The sequence below is a fragment of the Schistocerca gregaria genome, chromosome 7, assembly GCF_023897955.1.
Source record: "Schistocerca gregaria isolate iqSchGreg1 chromosome 7, iqSchGreg1.2, whole genome shotgun sequence".
Classification (NCBI taxonomy): Eukaryota; Metazoa; Arthropoda; class Insecta; order Orthoptera; family Acrididae; genus Schistocerca; species Schistocerca gregaria.
The window spans coordinates 348,796,677-348,821,509 of record NC_064926.1 but is presented as its reverse complement, the minus strand read 5'-3'; the positions used below and the strand labels follow the sequence as shown (position 1 = coordinate 348,821,509).

Here is a 24,833-nt window from a genome sequence, read left to right as displayed (position 1 = left end):
TTAATAATGGATAAAAAAATAGGAATGCGGATAAACTGTTATTAACAGCATAGTGAACACATTATTGTAGCCAAGATAGACATGAAGCCTACACCCACCACTGTAGTACAACTTTATATGCAGATTAGCTCTGCAGGTGATGAAGGGGTTGAAGAAACATGTAATGATATACAAGAAATTATTTAAAATCTTTAATAGTCAATTCGGTAGTAAGAAAAGGAAGAGAAGAAAAAATGGTACGTGAATATAGACTGGGGGAAAGGAATGAAAGAGGAAGCCACCTGATAGAATTTAGCACAGAGCATAATTTAATCATAACTAACACTTGGTTTAAGAATCGTGACAGAAGGTTGTATACATGGAAGAGATGAGAAGACACCGAAAAGTTTCAGATTGATTATGTAATGGTAAGACAGAGATTTCAAAGTCAGATTTTAAATTGTAAGACATTTCTAGGGGCAGACGTGGGCACTGACCACAATTTATTGGTTGTAAACTATAGATTAATACTGAAGAAACTGCAAAAAGGTAGGAATTTAAGGAGATGTGACCTAGATAAACTGAAAGAACCAGAGGTTGTTCATAGCTTCACAGGGAGCTTTAGGGAATGATTGACAAGAACAAGGGAAAGGCAACCGAGCGAGGTGGCGCAGTGGTTAGACACTGGACTTGCATTCGGGAGGACGACGGTTCAATCCCGCGTCCGGCCATCCTGATTTAGGTTTTCCGTGATTTCCCTAAATCACTCCAGGCAAATGCTGGGATGGTTCCTCTGAAAGGGCAAGGCCGACTTCCTTCCCCATCCTTCCCTAATCCAATGAGACCGATGACCACGCTGTCTAGTCTCCTTCCCCAAACAACCAACCAACCAAGGGAAAGGCATAAAAACCATAGGGAAAGTCTTTCAAACATACATTAGTAGATGGCACAGGGTAGTTGTGCCAAGCTATTCTTCCCTCTGGAGTACCAAAATTTAAAAGGTATAATAAATGGGTTTTCTTGACTATGGTTTTACTGGTTAAAACCATAATACTGCGTTACTGTGCTTGTATTATCACAAATGAAATGTTATGCCTCAGTGTTAAGAGCATGTGTAACAAAAAAATTCTGCCTTCTATTTTGTTGAAAACTGACATTTTTGAGAACATGGCTGAGTACAAGATACTGATTCTTGCAAAGTAGAAAACAGCAACCAGCCACTGTTAATAATGCTGTTTATTTATGAAGATAGCACCACTACCAGTTTCAAGCTGACATATTTCTCTTCAGACAGCTGTTCAAATTTGTTAAATTCAGTGGTGGAAAAAAAAACAATCAACAAGTAATGTAAACAGCAACAAATGTGATATAAACTTGAACAACCATCTGGAGATAAGTGTCTGGCCAAATCAATACTGAGTCTGATTCTTCAGTTTCTCCCGGCGTATTTGTTGCTCGAACAGTCCACGGGTATACTGCCGGTTCATAGTGTCCAACAGGCACAATATTTCAGCGATCAGACATGTCGCCATCGTCAGCCAATGGACTGTTCGGGTACTGAGTCTGTTTGTGTAAATAAATAGAATTATTGATAGTGGATAGTTGCTGTTTCTTCTTTGTAACAATCAGCTTGTAAACACTTTCTAATTGGCACCTAGGACCAGTCAGTTTCCTGATCCCCCTCGGGGGTTCACCACTCTTTGGCAGGTTCATTTGTAGCTACCACAGGGACCCAGCCTTTGCAGCATGCTGCATGTCTGTCCTCTTCGTATTCTTTTTCCCTCCCTTGGGGAACACGTCTGGGATGTTTTTGGGAAAGTGTTCTGCATTGTCAATAGCTAATATCAGAACAGTCTCTCCATTGTTTTTAGTTCTTTTTTTCTCTTGTCGTCCCCCATCTCCTGTCCTTCCTCCGCTTTGGTGTTTGAGGATCCTCTCTTTATTTATCCTCCCTGTGTGCTCCTGAAGGCCAGTCCATGTGTCTGACACATAGCAGGTGACAAGGTAATGTGTAATTCTCAGCCCCGGGTCGATAGGTAGGGTTTGCATGTACCCCCTGGTACAGGGGTGGTTGCCTGAGCTGCTACCTTCTCAAATTGCCAATTAGTCCCTCTGTAAGATGTTCAGGAGGTGTGACCTGAGGTGGGTGTGCCTCCCTCTGAGAGGGGGCCCCCAGTTGGAAGGAGCACACTGTCAGAAATGGTGGCAGTTGTGGGGGAGTTTCTCACAGTGAGCCAATCATCACCTTAACAGTCAGTGTCTACTAAACGTAAATGGAATGAGGCTAACCATTCAAAGACCCTCCGAGCTGCACCATGATTCCTAGTGATTTCGTGTACTGAAGATGGTCAGTTCTTGGATACGGTAAATCTGTTTATTACTCAGAAAGGTGTTGGTGCAGTTGCCGACCTTAGAACCCCTGCTCTCATTTACACAATGGCACTTTGCTTTTGGAGATTATTTCTGATTCTCAGTCACAACAACCACTTGCAGCTTCACTGCTCTATAGCTATCCTGTTTGTGTTGAAGCCCATCAAACTCTGAATCCTTCACATGTTACTTACACTAGGGTGCTTGATGGTCGTACTGAGACAGAAATCCAAACGTACCTCTCTGATCAGGGTGTTATTGCAGTCCATTTGGTGATAAAAAAGGTAGATGGATCAATAGTGTCCACACACACTCATTTCCTCACTTTTGGTAGAGGGGTGTTCCCATCAGAGATCAAAGCTGGTTAAAAAGTTACCACAGTCTTACCGTACATCCCAAACCCATTGTGCTGCTGCCAGTGTCATTTTTACAAACACACTTAAATGCCCTGTCAACACCCGGCCAAATATGCAACCTATGGTAGGAATTCTCATGAGGGTGACTGCCTGCCTCCTCCTCCCCACTGTATTAATTGTAGTGGTGACCATGACGCCTCCACTTGAGATTGTCCCTTGTATCTCTATGAGCAGGCCATCCAGGAGATCGGGTGAAGAAGAAGTGCCTTACCCGGTCGCCTGCAAGTTGTTGGCTAGTTGGAAACCCTGTGTTGTACCATCCACCTTTCACAGTACAGTTCTTGCTACACCTTGCTCCCTGAAGGAAATGGCCACACAGGCATGTGACCTCAAATTCAGCACTGCAGCTGTAAGATTGCCCAGTGTCATGGTAGCATCCCTGTCTCCTACTCCAGCTGTGCAACCAGCCATCAAACTTTCACCTTACGGAGTGACATCATGTGCTACACAACTGGCAGGCTGGAAAGGGCAGAAGGAGTACTCCCGTGAAGACTTCTTATGCCCTTCTAGCCAAAAAATCTGAGTCTTCCTCTGCCAACCAAAAAGGCTCCAAGAAATCGAACAAAGCAAACGGTTTTCTCCTTTGCTGATTGGAGATCCTCTTCAATGTTGTCACCACATGATACGCTTGCCCGGCTGACCTCCGTGTCACCAGTGCACACTGCCAATCATTTTGTGCCCTGGACTCCGCAGACTGACAGGAGGAGTATGCTGAGGCCTCTGTAGATCCCATGGAGCAGAATTCTCCAGCCTCTGCACCCTGTAGCAGTGAGTCTTGGAAGGCTGGCACTCAACAGCCATGGAGGTGACACCCCTTCATTTTTTTGCTCCTCCCCTTCATTTTTTTGCTCCTCCCCTTTCCTTGTCATGACTCTCCTCCAATGCAATGTTTGTGGCCTTCAATCCAACAAAGAGGACTTATGGCTGTCCTTGGAATCGCAGCATCCGCTTTTTCTCTGCGTCCAGGAAACAAACTAGCATCCTAGTGACCACTTTGTGCTCTCGGATTTCTTCCTGGTCTGCTTTGACCTTTCCCCCGAGGACAGCATTCTATCTAATGGGGAAGTCATGCTGCTCATCCAGGATGACATTCATAGTCAAACCGTCTCCCTGGCCACCTGGCTTGAAGATGTTGCAGTCCGAATTTTCCTTCCTCACTTCACCTTTTCCCTTTGTACTGTTTACATCCCTGTGTCATTCAGTGTCACCAGGGCAGACTTCCTCCAGCTTATTGGGCAACTCTGTCACCCCTTTCTGCTGCTCAGTGACTTTGATGTGCACCATCCCCTTTGGGGCTCTCCTAGAACCTGTCAGAGAGGTGCTCTCTTGGCTGACCTTCTCAATCAACATAACCTCATCTGCCTTAACATGGGAGTACCCTTGTTCCTTTTAGAGTCCATGCACATCTATTCCCATATGCAGCTCTCCTTCTGCACTGCCCAGCTTGCCCATCGTCTCGAGTGGTTCAATCTTTTGGACACATACTCGCGCGACCATTTCCGGTGTGCTATCCAGCTGTTGACTCGTACTCCGCCTACGTGCACACCTAAACAGCAGCATTTTAGGGCCAACTGTAAGCTTTACTCCTCCCTGGTGACCTTTGATGAACAACATTTTCCCAGTTGTGATGACCAACCAGAATATCTAACAAACATTATCCTTCCCACCGCAAAATTTCCATTCCTTGCACTTCCTCTTTATCTCTCCCTGTCCCGATCCCTTGGTGGACTGAGGTGCAATTTGGGCTCAGAGACATTCTCCCCACATTTTTAACCGTCATCCTACAGTGGCTAACTGCATTTGTTTTAAACAGTCATGTGTACAGTGTCATCACACATTCTTTCAGATAGCAAAAAAGCTAGAAGGATTTCCTTTACTAGTTCTTTGAACCGTTCCACTCCCTCTTCCATCATGTGGGCCAACCTCCGACGGTTCCCTGGGACTGAGATCCATTCTCCAATTTCTGGCCTGACAATAGCACCTGATGTCATAGTGGACCTTACTGTTATCTCCAACACCTTGGGCCACTATTTTGTGGAGATATTGAGCTCCACCCACTATCAACCTGCATCCCTCCATCAGAAACAAGTGGAGGAGGCTCAGGCGATACCCTTCTCTTCTCAGAATCATTAGTGCTACACTGCTGCCTTTCGTATGAGGGACTCGGATCATGCTCTCACTTCAGCCCAATCCTCTGCCTCTGAACTGGACAATGTTCACATTCAGATGTTGCAGAACCTCTCTCTTGCATGCAAACACTTTCTCCTTCGTTCATACAATCACATCTGGGCAGAGGACGTATTTCCCAGGTGCTGGCATGAAGGTACTCTCGTAGCTACACCTGAGTCCAGTAAGGACAAACACCTTCCTTCTACGTATTACCCCATTTCTCTCAACAGCTATGTTTGCAAGGTGGTGGAACATATGATTCATGCCTGGCTGGTGTGGTGGCTCGAGTCTCACAATTTACTAACCACTGCACAGTGTGGATTTCGAGCACACCGTTCTGCAGTTGACCATCTTGTCGTTTTGTCAACCCAATGCACCAATGGTTTTCTGCAGAAATACCAGGCTGTGGCTGTGTTTTCCGATTTGCAGAAAGCCTAAGATACCTGTGAAGGACTGGTATCCTCCGTAGTCTCTCCACATGGGGCTTCCATGGTCGTATGCCCCTTTTCTTTCAGGAATTTTCAAAAGACCGTGTTTTCAAGGTACTTGTCGATTCTGCTTTGTTGGACACCTTTATCCAGGAAAATGGTGTGTCTCAAGGTTCCGTCCTGAGCGTCAGCCTTTTTGCTAGCACCATTAACCGTATTAAGACCTGTCTCCCACTGGGCATCTCCGGCTCCCTTTTTGTTGACAATTTTGTGATCTGTTGCAGTTCTCCATGGACTTGTCTTCTTGAGCAGTATCTTCAACAATGTCTCGATTGGCTTCACTCAAGGAGCATTGACAACGGCTTTCATTTTTCCACGGACAAAACAGTTTGTATGAATTTCTGGCAGCGTAATTGGTTTCTTCCACTGTCTTTACTTCTTTGGGCCTGAAACTATGAAATTCCTTGGCACTCATGCTCAATAGGAAAGTTTCTCGGTCCTCCCACGTGTCTTACCTGGCTGCCTGCTGTACGAAGCCCTCAGTGTCATACGTGTCCTCAGCGGTACTTCCTGGGGAGCAGATAGGCCCACCTTCCTCTGTTTATACTGGTCGTTTTTCCATTTGAAACTAGACTATGGATGTTCCATGTATGCATCTGCACGTTCGTCCCTCTTTACGCCGTCTCAATGTTATCAACCATTGTGGTATCCACTGGCCACTGTCTACTTTTACACTAGCCTGGTTGAGAGTCTGTATTCAGAAGCTGCCAAACTATCACTGTCATACCACCATGACTTTCTCCTTAGCAGATACTTGTGCTGTTTGTCTGTCATGCCTGGTCACCAATCCTACTCCTCCTCCTTTGACATACTCCTTAGATAACCAGTATGGGGCATGTCCCTTTTCTCCGTTACCTCGTGGAGTTTGCTTTTAGCTCTTGCCCCGGCAGCTTAACTTCATACTTGCTGCTTTCTCAGTGGGTAAGAAACCCTCACCACCTTGGCTTTGTGCGGCAGCCCATGTTCACCTTGGCCTTATCCACTTACTAAGGACACTTCTCCAACCTTGCTCTATCACTATAAATTTCATGATCTTTGCATGGAACTTCATGATAATTACTTTCTGTACACTGATGGCTTTCGGACTGACTGTGGTGTCAGGTGTGCCTTCATCATTGGCATCTAAGATTTTCTGTATTGGCGTCCGGAACACTGCTCAGTATTTACATCAGAGCTCTTTGTCTTGTATCAGGCCATGCAGCAGATCCAGTGACACAGGCTTCCCAATTGTGTCATCTGCTCAGACTCCGTCAGTGCCCTTCAGAACCTCTGTGTTGTGGACCGTCCATACTTTAGTGCAACGGGTCCTGGAAAGCTGTCACTTGCTCACTGTTGATGGAGCTGCAATGATGTTTGTCTGGCTTCATGGTCACATTGGTATGATGGGAAATGAGGCTGCTGGCACTGCTGCTATGGCTGCAGTCCTTGTGCCTTAGCCCATTACTTCTTCCATTTCCTTCGATGATCTTTGTGTTGCCGTTTGTCAGCAAGTGGTGTTACTTTGACATCACCACTGGTCCTCCCTTCGTGGAAAGAAGCTTCAGGGAATGAAGCCTCTCACAGCGACTTGGATGACTTCCCTTCGGCCCTCTTGCTGTGAGGAGATTATTTTAGGTATGTTGTGTATTGGACACTGTCTTTTTATCCATCGCCACTTGTTAAGTGGTGCTCCCCCACTACTTTGTACTCATTGCACACAACCTTTGACTGTTTGCTGTTTTCCTGACAGAATGCCTTTTTTTAAAAAATCACTTAACATTCATATTTATGTTTGCCATCTGAATGTATCTGTTGCAGCAATACAGCGAAGGACATTTCTTTATGGTGTATTTTATGGATCTTTTTCCAGGTCCCTGCTTTTAGCTGTCTTTCCTTCCGTTGATTGGGCTTAATGCATAGTTGGTTTTATCTCCTTTTTTGTCCTCCTTTTCTATGGTTCTGAATGGGAGCATGTGACCCTATTTGTTTTTGCACCCTAAAACAAAAAAATTCCTGGTATGTCATGTAGAGAATATTCTTAATAAAGTATTTATTGCGTACTTTGCGTCATTGTTTTTGGAGTGATACAGTGAGCAGCAGAATCCTGTAATAACAGAAAACAACTTCTCAATTTTTTTGGGTACAAATCATTTATGTTCAAACAGAGCTACATTGCTTTTTCATTCTCCTGGCAAAAGTCAGATTTCACACTTAGAAAACTTTTCATTTCCGCTTTTCATATTACAGTATGTAGAAACTTTATCTCTTGACTATTTTACATACTTCTATGCACTTGTGATATTTTCAGGTTTTGTCTGTACTTTGTTTGGTACTTATAGTACATTACATTATGTAGACCAATGGCAGTTCTGTTTCATTAAATGTGTGGCATACTGCAAAGTTATTTGAATTTTCTCTGTCTTTTCCCTTTAATCCATCTTGGTAAGGATGAGCAATGACCATTCAACTGTAAACTGCATTCCATGGATACATCTAGGTGTTTTACAGTTGCACTTAATTTTTGACAGCTGTAACTAATTTCAGTGATTGCCTACTTTCAAGTCCTTTGGTTATTTGAGTACTTTGTTATAAAGGATGTCCCAAAAAGAATGACCCAATTTTAACTTGTAATAATATTGAGACATATGTCACTAGGTAACTTAAACAGTGTTAGATGTAATCGGCATGGTCTAGAGTTTCAGAAAAGATCCGCTAGATGTCGCTACGAGCACTGACCTGGAGCATGCAGCCAGTCTCGCACAATATGGCATCCACACAACAGAAGGAATTTTTTGTTACTGAATTTAGTCATACTCAATCAGTGATTGCAGTTCAGTGGACATTTCATGTTCGATTTCTTGCTAAGCCACCATCACCAAAGAACATTCAACAGTGGTATAAACAGTTCGAAGAAACGGGGTGCCTCTGTAATGGCAAAAGTCCTGGCCGGCCATGCGTTCCTGAACAAACTGTGGAACAAATCCGACGAGCTTTTGAGTCTAAGCATCATGACTTTGACAATTTCATTTATCTGCAAGATGGAGCACCACCGCACTGGCACAACAATGTGCGCAGTTTCCTCAGTGCCAACGTGCCTCTATGTTGAATAGGGCGTACAGGGCCGCGAGAACAGGCTTTACACACTTGGCCTCATAGGTCCCCTGACTTACGTGTTTTCATCCTGTTGGGATATGTTAAACAATGTGTTTTACGTTCTTCCGTTACCTGGTGACACTGATGAGCTAAAAACCAGAATATCAGCTGCTGTAGCTTCAGTGACAGAAAACACCTTACACTCAGCCTGGGATGATTTTGGCTATTGGCTAGATGTCGTTCGTGCAGCCAGTGGAGGACATATTGAACATTTATGATGGAATTTTATAAACTTCTTTCTTTTCTGAGTAATTTAATATGCAATTTGTTGGTGTTAAGCCCTTCTTCCTAATAAATAATTCTATTTAAAATTGGGTCATTCTTTTTGGGACACCCTGTATTTTATTATTTTTATGGGCACCTGTCAGTCATTAATCCAAATTTTGACAATTTGATGGTCTTTCTATGATTTGTAGCAGTTTTTTTATTGACACCTTGAAAGTGCCAGGAGTTCTACCGGCTATCAGTATTACCCACACATAATACAAAAACAATTGGAAAGTAATGCACAATAATTTTATTACCAAAAATTGTAATAGGTATCAAAACAAAAAAAGTCACAAGTGAACTCCCACCCTTTACCTACTTTTGTCTACATCTACATCATCACCCACATTCTCAACACATTTCTCCCATTGTGATACCATTTTCAATATGCCATATTCGTAGAAGTCAATAGTTGGAGTATAGCCATCTGTGGACTACTGATTTCACTTCTGTATCTGTTGCAAAGTGTTGGCCGGCCAGGAATTTCTTTGTGGAACCAAAACATTTGTCAGTCCGACAGTGCGAGGACCGGACTGTATGGTGGACGCTGGAGATCTCCCACACAAATTTGAAGATTTTCTCACAAACAGGTGCAGCACCATGGGGGATGAGCATTGTTGTGAAGAAGTTTGACACCATCAGCATTAATGTTGTGGCATTTATTACAAAGGGCATGACACATCGGAACCAAAGTTTTATTGTAGGCTGCAGCATTCACAGTTATCCTGGGTTCAGCAAAGCCTACGAGTAACACAGCATGCATATCCCATAACACTCTCAAGCAATTTCCTAGCAGGTTGAGTCACTTTGAATTTTCTTCCTATCGGGGAAGCAACCTGTTTTGAATCCTTAAAGGTCTGCTTGGATGTCCATGACTCATCACCAGTGATAGTTCTTTTCAGAAAGTCGTGCCCATCTGTGGCCTAATGCGTTAAGTGATCCAAACTTGTCATCATTCACTGGCTCTTTTGGTTATCTGTCAGTTTGTTAGGCACCCACCAACCACTAACTTTAAGAAGTTTCAGTGAGTCTCGAACAATATCGTACGCTGCACCATAGGAAATGCTGAACTGCTGTGGCGAGGTTTGCAGTTGCACATGCTGGTGTTTCAAAGTTGCTGCCTCAGTGGCTGTGACATTCTGTGAGGTTGCAGCTGTTACCAGCCACCTAGAGCATCATAAACCACTAAGGTTCATACGGCCCTTAGGGAAGAATGCACACCACCTGGTGACATTGCTACAGTCCATACAGTCATCCTCATACACACCACACATTTCCATGTCAATTTCACTCTGTTTATGCCCTTTGGTCCACAAATATCGAACTACACTTTGCTGTTCTTCACAAGTTGAGGACAGTGACATGCATGGCATGTTTGTTTCGTAGTTCAGGTTTCTCTCACTAGAGATTCACATGAAAACAAAGTACCCCCTGTAGTGCAAACATCAAACTATATCATCATGAAATTTCAACATTCCAGCTGCAATACCACATGAGAAAAAAGTTATTGCGAGTTACTTTCCAATCATCACTTGTATTTTGAAAGTATGACTCAGCATCATCAGATGCTACCAGAGACTTTGATTTGAGTGGACAGCTCCATCATTTACTGAGAACAGTAAGGTGCAGCTGGTGTTCATTCTTTGTGTCCACATCCTCAGTTCTTCTTTTTGTTGAGTTCTACTGCTGCAAACATTGAAGGCAGTATATGCCTGAACAGGTCAATTTGGGAATCATCTAATTTCTCTGCAATAAGTTCCAGTGAATCTTTTTGTTGTACCATGTCACACAGGGAGACCACATTAAAACTAACCATTTTATCAGATTCGTGATATGTAGTTGCTTGAGGTGATATATGAAGTCCTATGAGTTGCGGATGTGGTGAATACATTTCCCCCATATATGGGCAGAGTAGTGTCTTCAAATAAATTGCATGATGTGCCAATGTTGCTGACGATTGGGTGTAGTGGTGCAACCACTTTTGTGTACCTTAGGCAGTCCATACAGTCTTGGTGGAACAGGCACTCCTGATTGTTGTTTGATGACCCTTTCAAGCATGCCTGTTGTCTTCAAGAGAGCGCTGCTCTTGACACAATTCAGCAAGTCTGGGATCCTGCACTGGAGTTGCTCAAAACAGAATGGTCACAGCAGGAGAACTCAACAAAAAGAACTGAACATGTGGATGTGGGAACCAAACCCTAGATAGAGCACCAGGTGCAGCATTCTGACAACAGGAAATCAGATTGCTGCCGGCACGCTGGACTGAAAACGGAAAATGTCAGAATGATTCTAGTGGTAACAAACTGCACATGGAGCACATAGATCTGTCAGTGGAGGGGGAAGACAGTAGGTGTAAATACTGGACCTGTTCCACTTGACCGGTAGTCTGATAGTATCTGATGAAAGTAGGTCATGTTGTCAAACTATTGTGCATTGACACCACTGATATATCGCATAACTGACATGTTGTCGAAAAATTGTGCATGTACGACACTGATATCCAACAAAATACTTGACGTGTGAAGATGTCAGCAGATCACCAGAAAAGAGTGAAGAATTAAGATTTTGTAATTGCACCTCCTTGTGTACAGCTATGTGGTCTGTGGACAATTTCAGAGTTACTGACATTATCTGCCAGATCATTTATGTAAATTGTGACAGCAGTCTTACCAAACCTCTAAGATGGCTTTCTCACCATAAAGTCTGCTGTCATTAGAAAAAATGTACTGAACTCTATTTGCTAAGAAGTCTTCAGTTCATTTACATGCAAAGTCCAATACTGTCCTGAGCTATGGCGCACATAGTCTGGTGTAGTGGTTACCATTGCTGTTTGGCATGCTGCAGTTCACCTGTTTGATCTTGACTACCAATTACTTGTTATTTAAGATTTACTTATTCTTGAATGTTAATTCTGAAATATTTGACATTTGTGTAAATAATTGCACTTTCCTTCTGGGAGTGCAGTTCTGTCATGGCTGTACGTTAGTGTCAGTACTAAACATTCTTCCAGTTCTAAGTGTTGTACTTCATTGATGACACTGTCTTTGGTTTTTGGCTTGATTGTGGTTTCGACATGAAATTGGTGGACACACTGGATACTTCAAAAATTCTGCTGCACTGTTGTTCCAATTCGGCAATATAAGAGACGTCATCTACACGGACAGGAATTGAAATACAAGTATTACATAATTCCTAAGATTCGTATATTCAGAAGGCATACTGATTCCAAAAGAGTGGTAAGTCAGCTGTTAGTGTTTTCCTGAGGCATTGGTCAGGGCCCGACGAAATGGCTTTAAGGATTCGACTGAGCCACCAAATACAATAAGTGGGATGACATGATGTGCTTGGCAAATGTATACTTATACTTGGATGGTACAGCCCAGCAGTGGTTTGTGAACACTGAAGAGAGGCCCAATAGCTGGAGCAAATTCCAGGCAGAATTCAAAATCAGCAGCAAGTCCACATAGGAGAAGAACATTTGAAGAACAGGGTCTAATCTCATTGGGAAACAACACATAGTTAAACCGAGTATGACAAAGGTCGACAAAATCTCACACTTATTGAAAGATGTCACAGAAGTAGTCTGGCGAAGGATGTCATGACAACAGAGGAATTAAAGTGGTTGTGTCAGTGAATTGAGGAGATGCAACAGAAAAGTGTCAGACAAGAGGTATGACTGAAAGCCAGATGTGGTCGTTACAGTAGCTGTGGAACATCGCTATGTGCTCACCTCTCTCGTATGCCAGGCAGTAATGGAAAAGATATAGCAATGTATGGCAGTCAGAAGTGTGGGGCCGAGCACACAAGAGATAAGTCATATATGTCATCCCATTTTTGAATGATACACAGAAAGAATGAGCTTGAGTTTCTTAGATTTTACAGTTACAGTTTTTTCAAAAGATATGTTTGGAATTAGGTAATATGTAGCTGGAATCTCAGAATTTTACTAGTAAACATTTCCATAACCCACAATGCCTCTCTTGTAGCATCTGCCCCTAGTGATGGATGAGCAACTCCTTGATATTCTCATACTTTCTAAATAAACATGTGATGAAACATGCTGCTCTTATTTTTGCCTTTTTCATTGTCTTCTATTCACCCTACCGTTCATGGTTCCATGACTGATAAACAGTAATCAGTAATCTGTCAAAGGAGGGTTTCATATGCTACCTTCTTTGTAGGTGAATCTCAGTTGCACAGAATTTTTCAGTGAATCTATCTGTCATCTGAATTACCAATGACTAGTTTTACTATTGTTGTTCAACTTCAAATTTCTGTAGCAGCAGGTTCATAGATGCTCGACAGGTGTGACTCTTTCCAGTATTTGGTTGCCAGTTGTGTAATCAAAGAACTGATGGTAAATGACTTAAGGCAAATGCTGGTAGTTTCTTTGAAAAGGACATACATTCCTTTTCCATCCTTGTCCATTCCAAACTCCAGCTCTATCTCTAAATACCATGTTATTCATATGATGTTAAACCCCCTCCTTTCTTTCTTCTTTCCATTCCATGAGTAGGGCCAGTGGTCTCTTAAGTTGAAAAAAAAGAATTGTTGGTGATGTATTAACAAATGAACAGACTTCATTGTTGCTTACTTGACTCTACATGTGCAACCAGCAGTAGCCTCTGCATTCAGTAGCTGCTGGGAATTCATGTCCAGCAAATGTATGGAATGCAAATGCAATTTCATCTCCAATCTAATTTAATTTCTTGAAGTGCTCTTCTACCCTTCTAACTTTGATGCTCCTGTAATCCAGTAGTCACACCCTTCACACGTAGCTGGTTCAACCAACTTGGCATTGGGAAAACTGGTAGTTGGAAAATAATTAATAAGACAACACAAAAATGGTGTTGTGAACAACAGATTGAGGACGTTGAAGTAGAGATGAAAAGATTAACAAAATATAGGCCAGAATGAAATTAACCAATGGATGGAAGACTGAAAACAAGAAGGGACACAAATGATGTAGAATTACACAGTGACAAGATTGAAAACCAGTAACATAAAATGATCTAGAATGTGCACTGTTGATTCAGCAGCCAACATGGTTGTAAGTAAAGAGAAATATGTTTGTTGCTTGTCATGATGGAATAGTATGAATATCACTTCTACACATTTCAGAGTTTCTTCATACCCTTTGACACCTTTTCTTGTTAGTGTTAACGAAACAATATTCATCTTGATATTAGTCTTGGAAATTGCTGTTTGTGACTGAAAATGGATTTTTCTACACACTGTTTTTGTAAGGGATTTCTTTATTGATTATTTGATGTATTTTTTCAGTTGTCTTCGAAATAATACCCATTCCCTCTACAACAATTTGTTTTAGATTCTAGAACTGGAAAATCACCTTGAAGCCATTCGAATGCGGGAAGAAGAAGCCATGGAAGAGTACTCAGAATATAAAAAGAGCATGAATACTAAGGTGAATAATTTAGAGAGAAGTAATAATTCACTGAAGAGTGAAAACAAAGAATTAAAGGATAAGATACAAGAGGTAAGTTCAGTGTTGTATCATGACTAATTAGAGAATAGGAAAATAAAAGAAGTTATCAAAAAATACTCGCAGCTCTTCAGTATTTAGGAGAATCACCTGGTGTATCTTTTGGCAGTGGATAGTGAGGTGGTGGAAGGAATGAGAAACCACATTACATAAAATGCGGAAAATTGTTAACCCCATTAGTCAGACACAAGGCAGCAGAATGTCCAGTTTGTAAAAATATTGTCATTTGCAAAGGCATATGCGACTTTTCTTTACATTATACATACAATTGTACATGGGAATTACAATGATAGAAAATTTCTACATATTTTGTAAGAAATTCCCCAAATATAGCATTAGCTTATTTCATGAAATGTCATGGAATTAAATAAGGTAAATGACCTAAAGATCACGAATGCATAATAATATATTGTGCCTGCCTGAACACTATCTAACTACTGGGATAAGGAAGTTAAGTGTAAGTTATTATACAGTAGGATATTCATTTTGAAGAGTAAATATAGAAGAGGAGTTGTTACCATATAAAGGCATGTCAGCAATTTAGGAAAATTGAAATAAGTAAAATTTGCAAAGATCAGGACACAGAAGCAAGCACTTGTGACTGTATATAGATACTTCCTGCAAGACTTTGATTATGAGGCATCCTGATTATTTTTTATGCCATCTGTCAGACGAGATAAGCAAATAATGAGTGTGGTGATTCAGTTGTAGATTTTCTAAAGTAATGTGAGAGAAAAACATACGTAGAAACTTGGTTTGAATCGTACATTTTAAGTATAATTAATTGCATCAGTGCAAAAGATTTTAAATGTACCTGAGAAAAGATAGACAAAGCCCGATTTACAGGCAGGTAAAATCATTGTCACATATAGTGTGGAAAAGTCTGACACAGTTCGAAACAGTAGAGGAAACATTGCCATCATCATCCCTATAGTTTGGTATCTGTGTGGGATCTGACAATCTTCAGCTGGTTTGGGTGAAAGTGAAGAAATTTTTAGGCTGTATTCATCACAACATTAATACAATTACAAAACAGTTATGCATTATTGGTGTGATTGCTTGTAGGGGTGACTAATTTTTTTGTCCGACATCTTATTTTCTCTCATGAAATTTGTCATAAATAGTCAATAGTTCATGGGGAATAATGACACACATAATTACAGTACTACAAAATAAATTATGTTCATTGTTCTTCATGTAATTTGACTTTCACTTACATCAGGCAAGCATTTCAAATCCTTAAGTAAGTGATCATTCAATATCAATGATGATCACATATGGTTTCATGTAGAACCTTTCAGATTATGTAGTGCAAAGGTGTTACATATGTACTCAGGTTACTAAACTAAATATTAAATGGTATTCTGCAATCTCGTTTGTAAGTGGTCAAGATGCAGCCATTTTCAGATACAAATTAAGTTACTAATTCTGTTACCTGGCTCTATCCCGATCATTTCAATATATTGAGCAAAGCGATCGCCGATACCTGTATTTAACTAGTATTATACCTGTATCAGAACAATGAAGTGATTGGCAGCTAATTGTTTACATGACAGTTAGGGTAGCAACAACCAACCAGAGAATGAGCTTGATCCCACTTTCTATACTGTCCACCATTGTCACAACGCTCTTCTACCTTGGGGCAGTTGTCCAATCAGTTGCATACAATTTTTGCAGCTGGTAATGCAACAGTTGTGATTTGTTTTTATTGTTTGAATTGCTTCTCTCCACAACTTATTTATTTACATGACAGAACATCCTTACCTAGCTGTGACAGTGAACAGAAAAGTGATAAGTATTATTACCAACCGAAAATTTAAGTTCCTAGCTTTCGGAATAAATGTTCCTTCATCGGGGAGGAGAGAGGGGAAAGAAAGGGAAGAAGGGAAAGTGGATTTAGTTACTCACAACCCAGGTTATGAAGCAACAGGGAAAGGAAAACAGGGAAGGTAGCAAGGATGGAGGCATGGTTGTCAGAGGGAAGCCAAAGATATTCTACTGCAGGTACTGTGCCAGCTTCAAACCAAAGAGGATGCATACAGAAGTAAAGAGGTGTATAGTATAAAGATGTAGGATGAAAAGATGCATGAATGGCTAAAGAGGAAAGGGAAAGAGGAGAAGACTGAAAAGTAAATGGGAGTGAGGTTGTTTAACGTAGGTTCAGTCCAGGGGGATGGCGGGATGAAAGGATGTGCTGGAGTGCAAGTTCCCATCTCCGCAGTTCAGAGGGACTGGTGTTGGGTGGGAGAAGCCAAATGGCACATATGGTGTAGCAGGTTCCTAGGTCCCTAGAATTATGCTGGAGGGCATGCTCCGCTACTGGGTATTGGACATCTCCTAGGCGGACAGTTCGCCTGTGTCCGTTCATGCGCTCAGCCAGTTTAGTTGTTGTCATACCAATGTAAAAGGCTGTGCAGTGCAGGCATGTCAGCTGATAAATGACATGTGTAGTCTCATACGTGGCCCTGCCTTGAATTGTGTATGTTTTCCCAGTAGCGGGGCTGGAGTAGGTGGTTGTGGGGGGATGCATGGGGCAGGTTTTGCAGCGGGGTCGGTTGCAGGGGTAGGAACCGCTGGGTAGAGAAGGTAGTCTGGGAATATTGCAGGGTTTAACAAGGATGTTACGGAGGTTAGGGGGACGACGAAAGGCAACTCTGGGTAGTGTGGGGAGAATTTTGTCAAGGGATGATCTCATTTCAGGGGTTGACTTGAGAAAGTCATATCCCTGGCGGAGTAATTTATTGATGTATTCAATATTATCCTGGCCTCGAATACATCAATAAATTACTTCGCCAGGGATATGACTTTCTCAAGTAAACCCCTGAAATGAGATCATCCCTTGACAAAATTCTCCCCACACCACCCAGAGTTGCCTTTCGTCGTCCCCCTAACCTCCGTAACATCCTTGTTAAACCCTGCAATATTCCCAGACTACCTTCTCTACCCAGCGGTTCCTACCCCTGCAACCGACCCCGCTGCAAAACCTGCCCCATGCATCCCCCCACAACCACCTACTCCAGCCCCGCTACTGGGAAAACATACACAATTCAAGGCAGGGCCACGTGTGAGACTACACATGTCATTTATCAGCTGACATGCCTGCACTGCACAGCCTTTTATATTGGTATGACAACAACTAAACTGGCTGAGCGCATGAACGGACACAGGCGAACTGTCCGCCTAGGAGATGTCCAATACCCAGTAGCGGAGCATGCCCTCCAGCATAATTCTAGGGACCTAGGAACCTGCTACACCGTATGTGCCATTTGGCTTCTCCCACCCAACACCAGTCCCTCTGAACTGCGGAGATGGGAACTTGCACTCCAGCACATCCTTTCATCCCGCCATCCCCCTGGACTGAACCTACGTTAAACAACCTCACTCCCATTTACTTTTCAGTCTTCTCCTCTTTCCCTTTCCTCTTTAGCCATTCATGCATCTTTTCATCCTATATCTTTATACTATACACCTCTTTACTTCTGTATGCATCCTCTTTGGTTTGAAGCTGGCACAGTACCTGCAGTAGAATATCTTTGGCTTCCCTCTGACAACCATGCCTCCATCCTTGCTACCTTCCCTGTTTTCCTTTCCCTGTTGCTTCATAACCTGGGTTGTGAGTAACTAAATCCACTTTCCCTTCTTCCCTTTCTTTCCCCTCTCTCCTCCCCGATGAAGGAACATTTATTCCGAAAGCTAGGAACTTAAATTTTCGGTTGTTTTTTGTGTTTCTATCGGCTGCACTGAGCTGAGATAAGTACTGGCCAGCCCCTCTATCTCTTTGTTAGTAATTGTTTCACATCTTTATATGAGATTTTCCATTAATTAATAAGTATTATTACCTCCCTCATAAGCAAACAGACAGCGTGAATGTATCCAGAATGGAATTGCCCAGCTGTTGCTGCCACGGCCATAGTTTTTGTGCAGATAAACATGAATCGATGACTTGTTCCTTTACTCTTATCAGATATGAAAAAAATATAAGTAATTTGGTAAGTCCAGAAAAATTATTATTTGGTAACTCACCAAACTACTTACATCACACATTCACATGTCTGTTTAGAGCAGCAGATCATATGGTAAGTGTAGTGTTTGATAGTTAACATCTTGAAGCATATCTTATTTCAATCTCCTGTGTTCACTATTGTAAAAGTATTTATGGTGCAGTGTTATCCTTGCACAAAAATTGTGTTAGGGGTTGCAGGCTTCAGCCATTCTTATTTAGATTTTCATTACTGGATGTGAATGATGGAATTGTTCTTTAAAGACCACAGCCAATTTCTTCTAGCTCCTCACTCGATAAAACTACTGTTCTGAAGCTGGTGATCTTGATGTAGGTGGAGTATCTGTAATCTTTCTTCTGTTTGTCCAAAATGATAATGTTGTAAGGGGAAGCTTATCACATGTGCAATGCAGTTTCGTACACACACTTGTCTATATATTTTTCATTATAAATGTAGTGGTTAGATGCTAAAGAATTGCTCTCTGCACTGGTACATTATTATTGTTATCAAGGTATTATATTAAGAAACAATATTTTTGTAAAGTTTAATGCCCAAACAACATATCATGAAAGTGATACATGTGTATTGTTCACAGTTTGAATTTGATGTACAAGCGAATATTAAAGCTAATGAACGACAAATGATGCAGCTGAAGCATGAACTGAAAAATACAAAACAGCAAATTGCTGATATGTCGGAGAGAAATACCAGTTTAGAGGAGAAACTGCAAGAGTTTAAAAATATGCAAAATAAACTAAAAAATGCAGAAGATAATTTGCAGCTTGCTAATAGTAAAATAAAGGTACTGTTGCAATTGTTCTGTTAATACCTATACCAACAAGATCCATCTATTTTTGGGCTTAATCATCCAGCTAATTTATGGGCTTCAATTTTAGGATTTACAAAGGGAGCAGGAATCATATCAAGAGACACTAGCATATGCAAAGTCTCAAGAACAGAAACTACTTGCATTTCCAAGCTTAGAGAAAGAAGCTGCCTCGTTAAAGGAGGAAAACAAGCGACTGAGGTAGGTTGTCATTGTAAGATCATTGTTGCTGCTATTTTAAGGAAACTGTATGTAATGATATTGCATGATGTGTGATTTGCAGTTTAGAAGCAGCTGATTTGTGGCAGTACCATTCCTAGTTTCTTAATTAGGCACAATTATCCGCATATGTGTAAATGTCTATTTGAAACAATTCTGCAACCTCTTGTACCTCTATCTCCTTTAGTGGAGTCTAATCTCAGTGAAAACTTACACGTATTATTAAGTTGTATTTTTTTGTTCTTTTGTGTAAGGTTTGCTTTCAGGAAATTGTAAATGTATAGGCTTGCTTGTTTCATTGCTACACTACAATTATTATATGAATGAGATCAGTGCCCTGTTTAAAAAGTTAGTATTTGTCACTAAACATTAAATGAGGAAGCTTGCACACTATTTATAGTTGGAGGTACTTTCATGTCATCAAACAAAACAGAGATAAATGCTAATAGCTTTTAGCTCTCCACAAAAAAACTGCTCATGAGAATTGATTATTTAAAAAATTATCTACAGTTGTGTAGCAATAAATACCACGTTCAGCAGTGTATGAACAACTTTCTCTTTGAGTATTGACATTTTGTGCTAATCGTTGAATATTTTGTTCCTTTCATTTATCGAAAATTCTTCCATTTTTAGTCATTATAAACTTTATCTCCCCTTTTTTTCATTTTGTAAAGAAATGGTCCTTTGTTGTGTTCAGTTTCTTTCAAAAAGTACAGAAATAACTGCAGGCATCTTTATAATGTGTCTGTTTTATGGATTTAAAAAATAAATATTAGAATCTGCATGCTGTCAAAAGCAGTTAAATGTTGTATCTACACATAGATGAAAATATTTTCAGGAATAGTTATAATTTCATTACAGTCTCCAACAGCAGGTGCAGTAAACAATCTAAATTTGTGCGCAACAGTACAGAAACCTGTACTATACATAGAAGAGTTGCTGTATCTAATTTAATTTGTAAATATGCTATCCTGCCTACACGTCGAATATGGGGTGCCTAGGAAACCTGCTTTCTTGGATCGCTAGACAATAGTTCAAGCAAATCATATTAATGAAGTATATTACAAAAGGAAATTATTGCAATTCTTAACTTTGTGAAATACCGATATGTCACAAGCGAAGGGCGACAGACAAAATAAGAAAGCTGTTCAGTATAGAAAATGCTACATAGTAGAAGCAAAATGACTGGTCTTGATGCTATTCTTGAACTCACTGCTGTAGAACTCACAGAACTGGGCTGCAGCCAGTTGGCACGGCGCTTATGTCCTTTTCGTGTAGAGGGTGCTGCCATTGCATTGTCATCCTGCAGAGGTGTCAGACAGCGTGCAATTGGCTGACGTCATCTCATAGCCCTCTCTGATCTAACGTTCCCACCTGGCGTGCTGGCACTTGACTTTATACCAGAACAGTAACCACAGTTACATTCTCCATGATGTGTAGAATTAATTTCCCTCTACAGATAAATACAGCCTCAAGAAGAAATTGCTCAGCAGTATAACATACCAGTGTGAATGCATTGTAACACAAATATGAATTCTCACTAACGGAAAACATTTAAATATTTTTTGTAGATTTATAAAAGCCACTTTTTTATAGTAATTGTTGCTACTTTGCTTGTGCCTACTTCTAGGTCGCTGTTGTTGGTACTTAATTTTTAGGTGTTAACAATTGAAAAAACACAACCATTACTGTAAACACAGTTTCGTACAGTTCTGCAGCATTATTCTTGCTGCAGTAGGATCAAAAGGAATAGCTCCTTTGAGATCACATTTGTAAAATACTTGCTCTTAGCCATGAAATGGTGTATCCTTTGTCAGGTAATTCAAGATGATTCCATGGAAAATTTTATACATATTCTACATGATTATGTGGCATATGTCCAGATTTGATACAACTGGAAGTTTGATTATATGTGTTAGGGATTTATAGATACAAGCAGTTGTCTAGTTCTAAAAGTAAATGTTTAATTTTATGTGTTGTGAAACACAATTTCAAGCAAAGAAACACAGAATTGGAGGTCAGAATGTGAACCAAAAATTCAGCCACTATGAAAAAAAGTGTCCATTAATAAGAATATTTTCAGCAGAATTGTCTCACAGTAGTTGTAACATTATACCATGTGGGAATTTTGGAATTTAACAATGACTTTTCTGTCAGCTTTTTATATACCCATTGAAAATTCTGATTGTGGTAAAACTAATGGAGTGAATAAACACAGCCACTGTTCAACGCATGGTGGTGACAACATAAAGCAGACAGGCATTAAAACAAAAAGTTGGAGATCATAACTCAGCATTCAGACAAGCATTCTTCTTGCACACATGTGCTTGCAGCTACAGTCTCCTCTGACTACAGCTTGACTAAACCTGTCAGTGGCCATTTGAAATAAAAAAATTTTCAATGACTGTGCCTTCACAGATATCAGTTCTGCTATCAGTTCAGTGGTTTCAGTCAGAAATATATTTCCATATGGTGCTACATGTGCAGTAAGCTCAGGCACTTCTCAGAAATCGTATATCCTACAATGCTTTGCTATATTATATACCGTGATACACTCAAATACTCTGTTTGATAAGTCTATGGAAACTATATGCAGTTCTTGTTGTCCCTTCGGTTTTTCCTTGTCACTGTTCATTGTCTTAACTCATAAAGTAGAAGTCTCAGCCTCTCTCATAAATCTTTACAGTTCTTCAGCATATGCTCTATCGTGTTTATTTCTTTATAAGTTTCACACTCTTCTACAGATTCATTTCTTAAGGCTTCAGTTAGGCTGTGCATCTTCCTTTCAGAAATCTCATGCAGGCCATTCTGATTTTTTTTTTGTACCTCTAGTGTATGTCATAGTGGAAGTGGAAGATTAGGGAAGGCAAACCTTTCCTAATGGATGTATACCATCACTAAAATGATCAGTGACAGTGCACCATTAAGTGAAAAAAATGCATCCACTAATGAAGGTGAACCATCACTGTACTCGGCTAGGTAACGTGAACATAGCATATGATCCACTAGTGAAGGTGTACCACCGCTACTCTCGGGTTATTAACGGTGCGTCCAACAATGTTACCACACATCAGCATGAATGAAATTGTCATCAGCTCATTATTATGTTATACAGCAGTGCAGTTATGGTTTACAGTAGTGTAGTTACGGTTTGACAGTACTGCAGTTACAGTTCACATCAGTGCAGCTGTGGTTGAATCAGTGAAGTTCTACGAACATCTTAGAGTGGAATGGGGAAATCTCAGTTATAATTTTGTCTTCTTGGACAGAGAAAAGTAAGAGTCACTTATCAGCAAGGGTAAATCATTAAACCTGGACAAAAGAGGAACGGCAACAACTACAAGTTTTTGAAGAGATAGGAAGTGCTGGAAGTGAATGGAGTAACCAAATTAATACAACCTGTAACTGAAGCAAGTAAGATTAAATAAATACTATGTTTATGATGAAGAACTGTATGATATTCTGCTTGAAGCTCATGTAATGACTGGCCATGGTGGACGCGACCGAATGATAAAATGCTTGACATCAAAGTTCTGTAATATAGCATACAGAGATGTCTAAATTTATATCAGTGTGCGTGAGCCTTGTTTACAGAAGCAAAAAGGTCACAACAAAGGAATCGTAGTGAAGCCAATGCTGTTCAAGGAGCTAAATTCCAGATGTCAAGTTGATCTCATTTACTTCCAATCGCAACCAGATGGAGATCACAAATTTGCAATGGTTTATCAGGACCACCTCACTAAATTCATTGTTCTCAGGTCACTGAAGTCCAAAACTCTCTTTAGTGGCATATTGGTTACAGGCGGACTTTGTTTTTCAAAGCATAGTCTTCCTGCAGCTGGGCTGCTGTTGTGTGGCTCCTTCCTTGGGTTGTAGGTACAGGGTGAGTGATGCACAATACATGGGCCTAGCCCTCTTTGCCTATCCTCACCTGCGGTCTTCCCCCCTTCACGTGGGCCCACTGATTTCGCCAAGTGGAAGACCGCACTGGGGGCCTGGGTGGGGTTACCAGCCCTCCCTCGAATTATACCCTTTCTTAGTTGGGGGAAATTAAGTAGATAACAGAGATATGCGATAACGTTATTGATATTTTTACGTTGTTAGGCGCTCCCTCAGTATGTTGCAGTCAATGGTAGAGAGTTCATTAACAAAATAATGAGAAGGTCAACTGAACTATGGCTCAATTTTAAGATTGTCCACGGTAAACCTAGACACAGTCAGAGCCAAGGCATTGTAGAGTGAGCAAATCAAGAGATAGAAAATATGCTAACTACATGGATGCAGGAGCACAACACTGTGGAATGGAGCCATGCATTAAGATATGGGCAGCTAATGAAGAATAGCGCTGTACACTTTGGAATTAAAAGATCTCCGTACAAAGCGATTACAAATTTATAATGGTTTGTCAGGACCATCTCACTAAATTTGTTGGCTGCCCTCCTAAACATGGTTTGTCTTAAACAAGTGTATATGCTGGAGCATTGACGAATGTTCACTCTGAGGGTGACTGTGAAAGTAAAATTAATAAAGTGAGTGTTAGCAGTGAGACAGGGATGAAATGTTGCAGGATAATTGTCACAGGAAATCTTCATTGCAAGAGGGTAACATACCAAGAGGAACATAGGTTGAAAACACAGAGAAAGTACTCCTAACAATGACTACTGCCTGACTGATTTAGACGATTCAACTTGTGCTATTAAAAGCCACAGAAATGAAGCATACAAGTGCTTAGAATAACAAGTGCAAAGAACATGGCAGTGTTCAGATTGCTGTTTTCCAACAGTGGGAAGTTCCAGTTCCTGACTTTGATAGAGGAAGAGGAGATGCTAGGACAATCTTAGGTGTCATCCTCAAGACAACGGTCTATGGCTTCTACCTAATCGAGATGAGAGATGGTGTGCTGAGCAAACTATATGCACGGTAATAAATTGTTTGTTTTTAAATAATTATGGAAGGGACGATACTATATGCCGCTGAAGCTATAACTACATTTTGCTTTAGTTCCCAGTTCAATACTTGCTCTCTAAGAATAACCTCAGAGGAGGAAGTTCCAGCAGAGAAAACTATTGTCCTGAGGACAGTCGATGGGAAGTGTCCAGGGATTTTTCAAATGCAACTGCCAGCAAAAATGCCAGACTGTGGGATGCTTTTGCAAAAACAAAAATGTGTTGTGCAACTCAAATTGTCTCGGTGCACGTCCTTGTTGCAAGAAATGAATTTTGCATAGTATGACTGTTTTCAAACTATAGGTGATAAATGCAACTTTCAAAGTACAACTGTTTCGTTATTACAGCCATGCATCACATTCCTTACCTCTTGACATTGAAGGTATACATTCACTAATGATAGTGCACTATCCCTAGTTAGTGTGTTGTGTGGGAGAACTGGAATGAGTAATCCACTTTAACTAAATGGACCAGTGAAGGTGCACTATCACCAGTGATGGTATACTTTCCCTGAAAC

General features: G+C 40.8%; 1 protein-coding gene across 1 annotated transcript in view; it reads left to right on the top strand.

Moving 5' to 3' along the window:
- The window catches only part of LOC126282515 (mitotic spindle assembly checkpoint protein MAD1-like), a 90,019-nt gene that overhangs the window by 11,749 nt on the left and 53,437 nt on the right, over positions 1–24,833 (top strand). Inside the window, exons 3-5 of the mRNA XM_049982173.1 lie at positions 14,151–14,318; positions 18,921–19,127; positions 19,222–19,352. Coding sequence (XP_049838130.1) covers positions 14,151–14,318; positions 18,921–19,127; positions 19,222–19,352 — 506 coding nt within the window. The remainder of the gene's footprint in view (positions 1–14,150; positions 14,319–18,920; positions 19,128–19,221; positions 19,353–24,833) is intronic.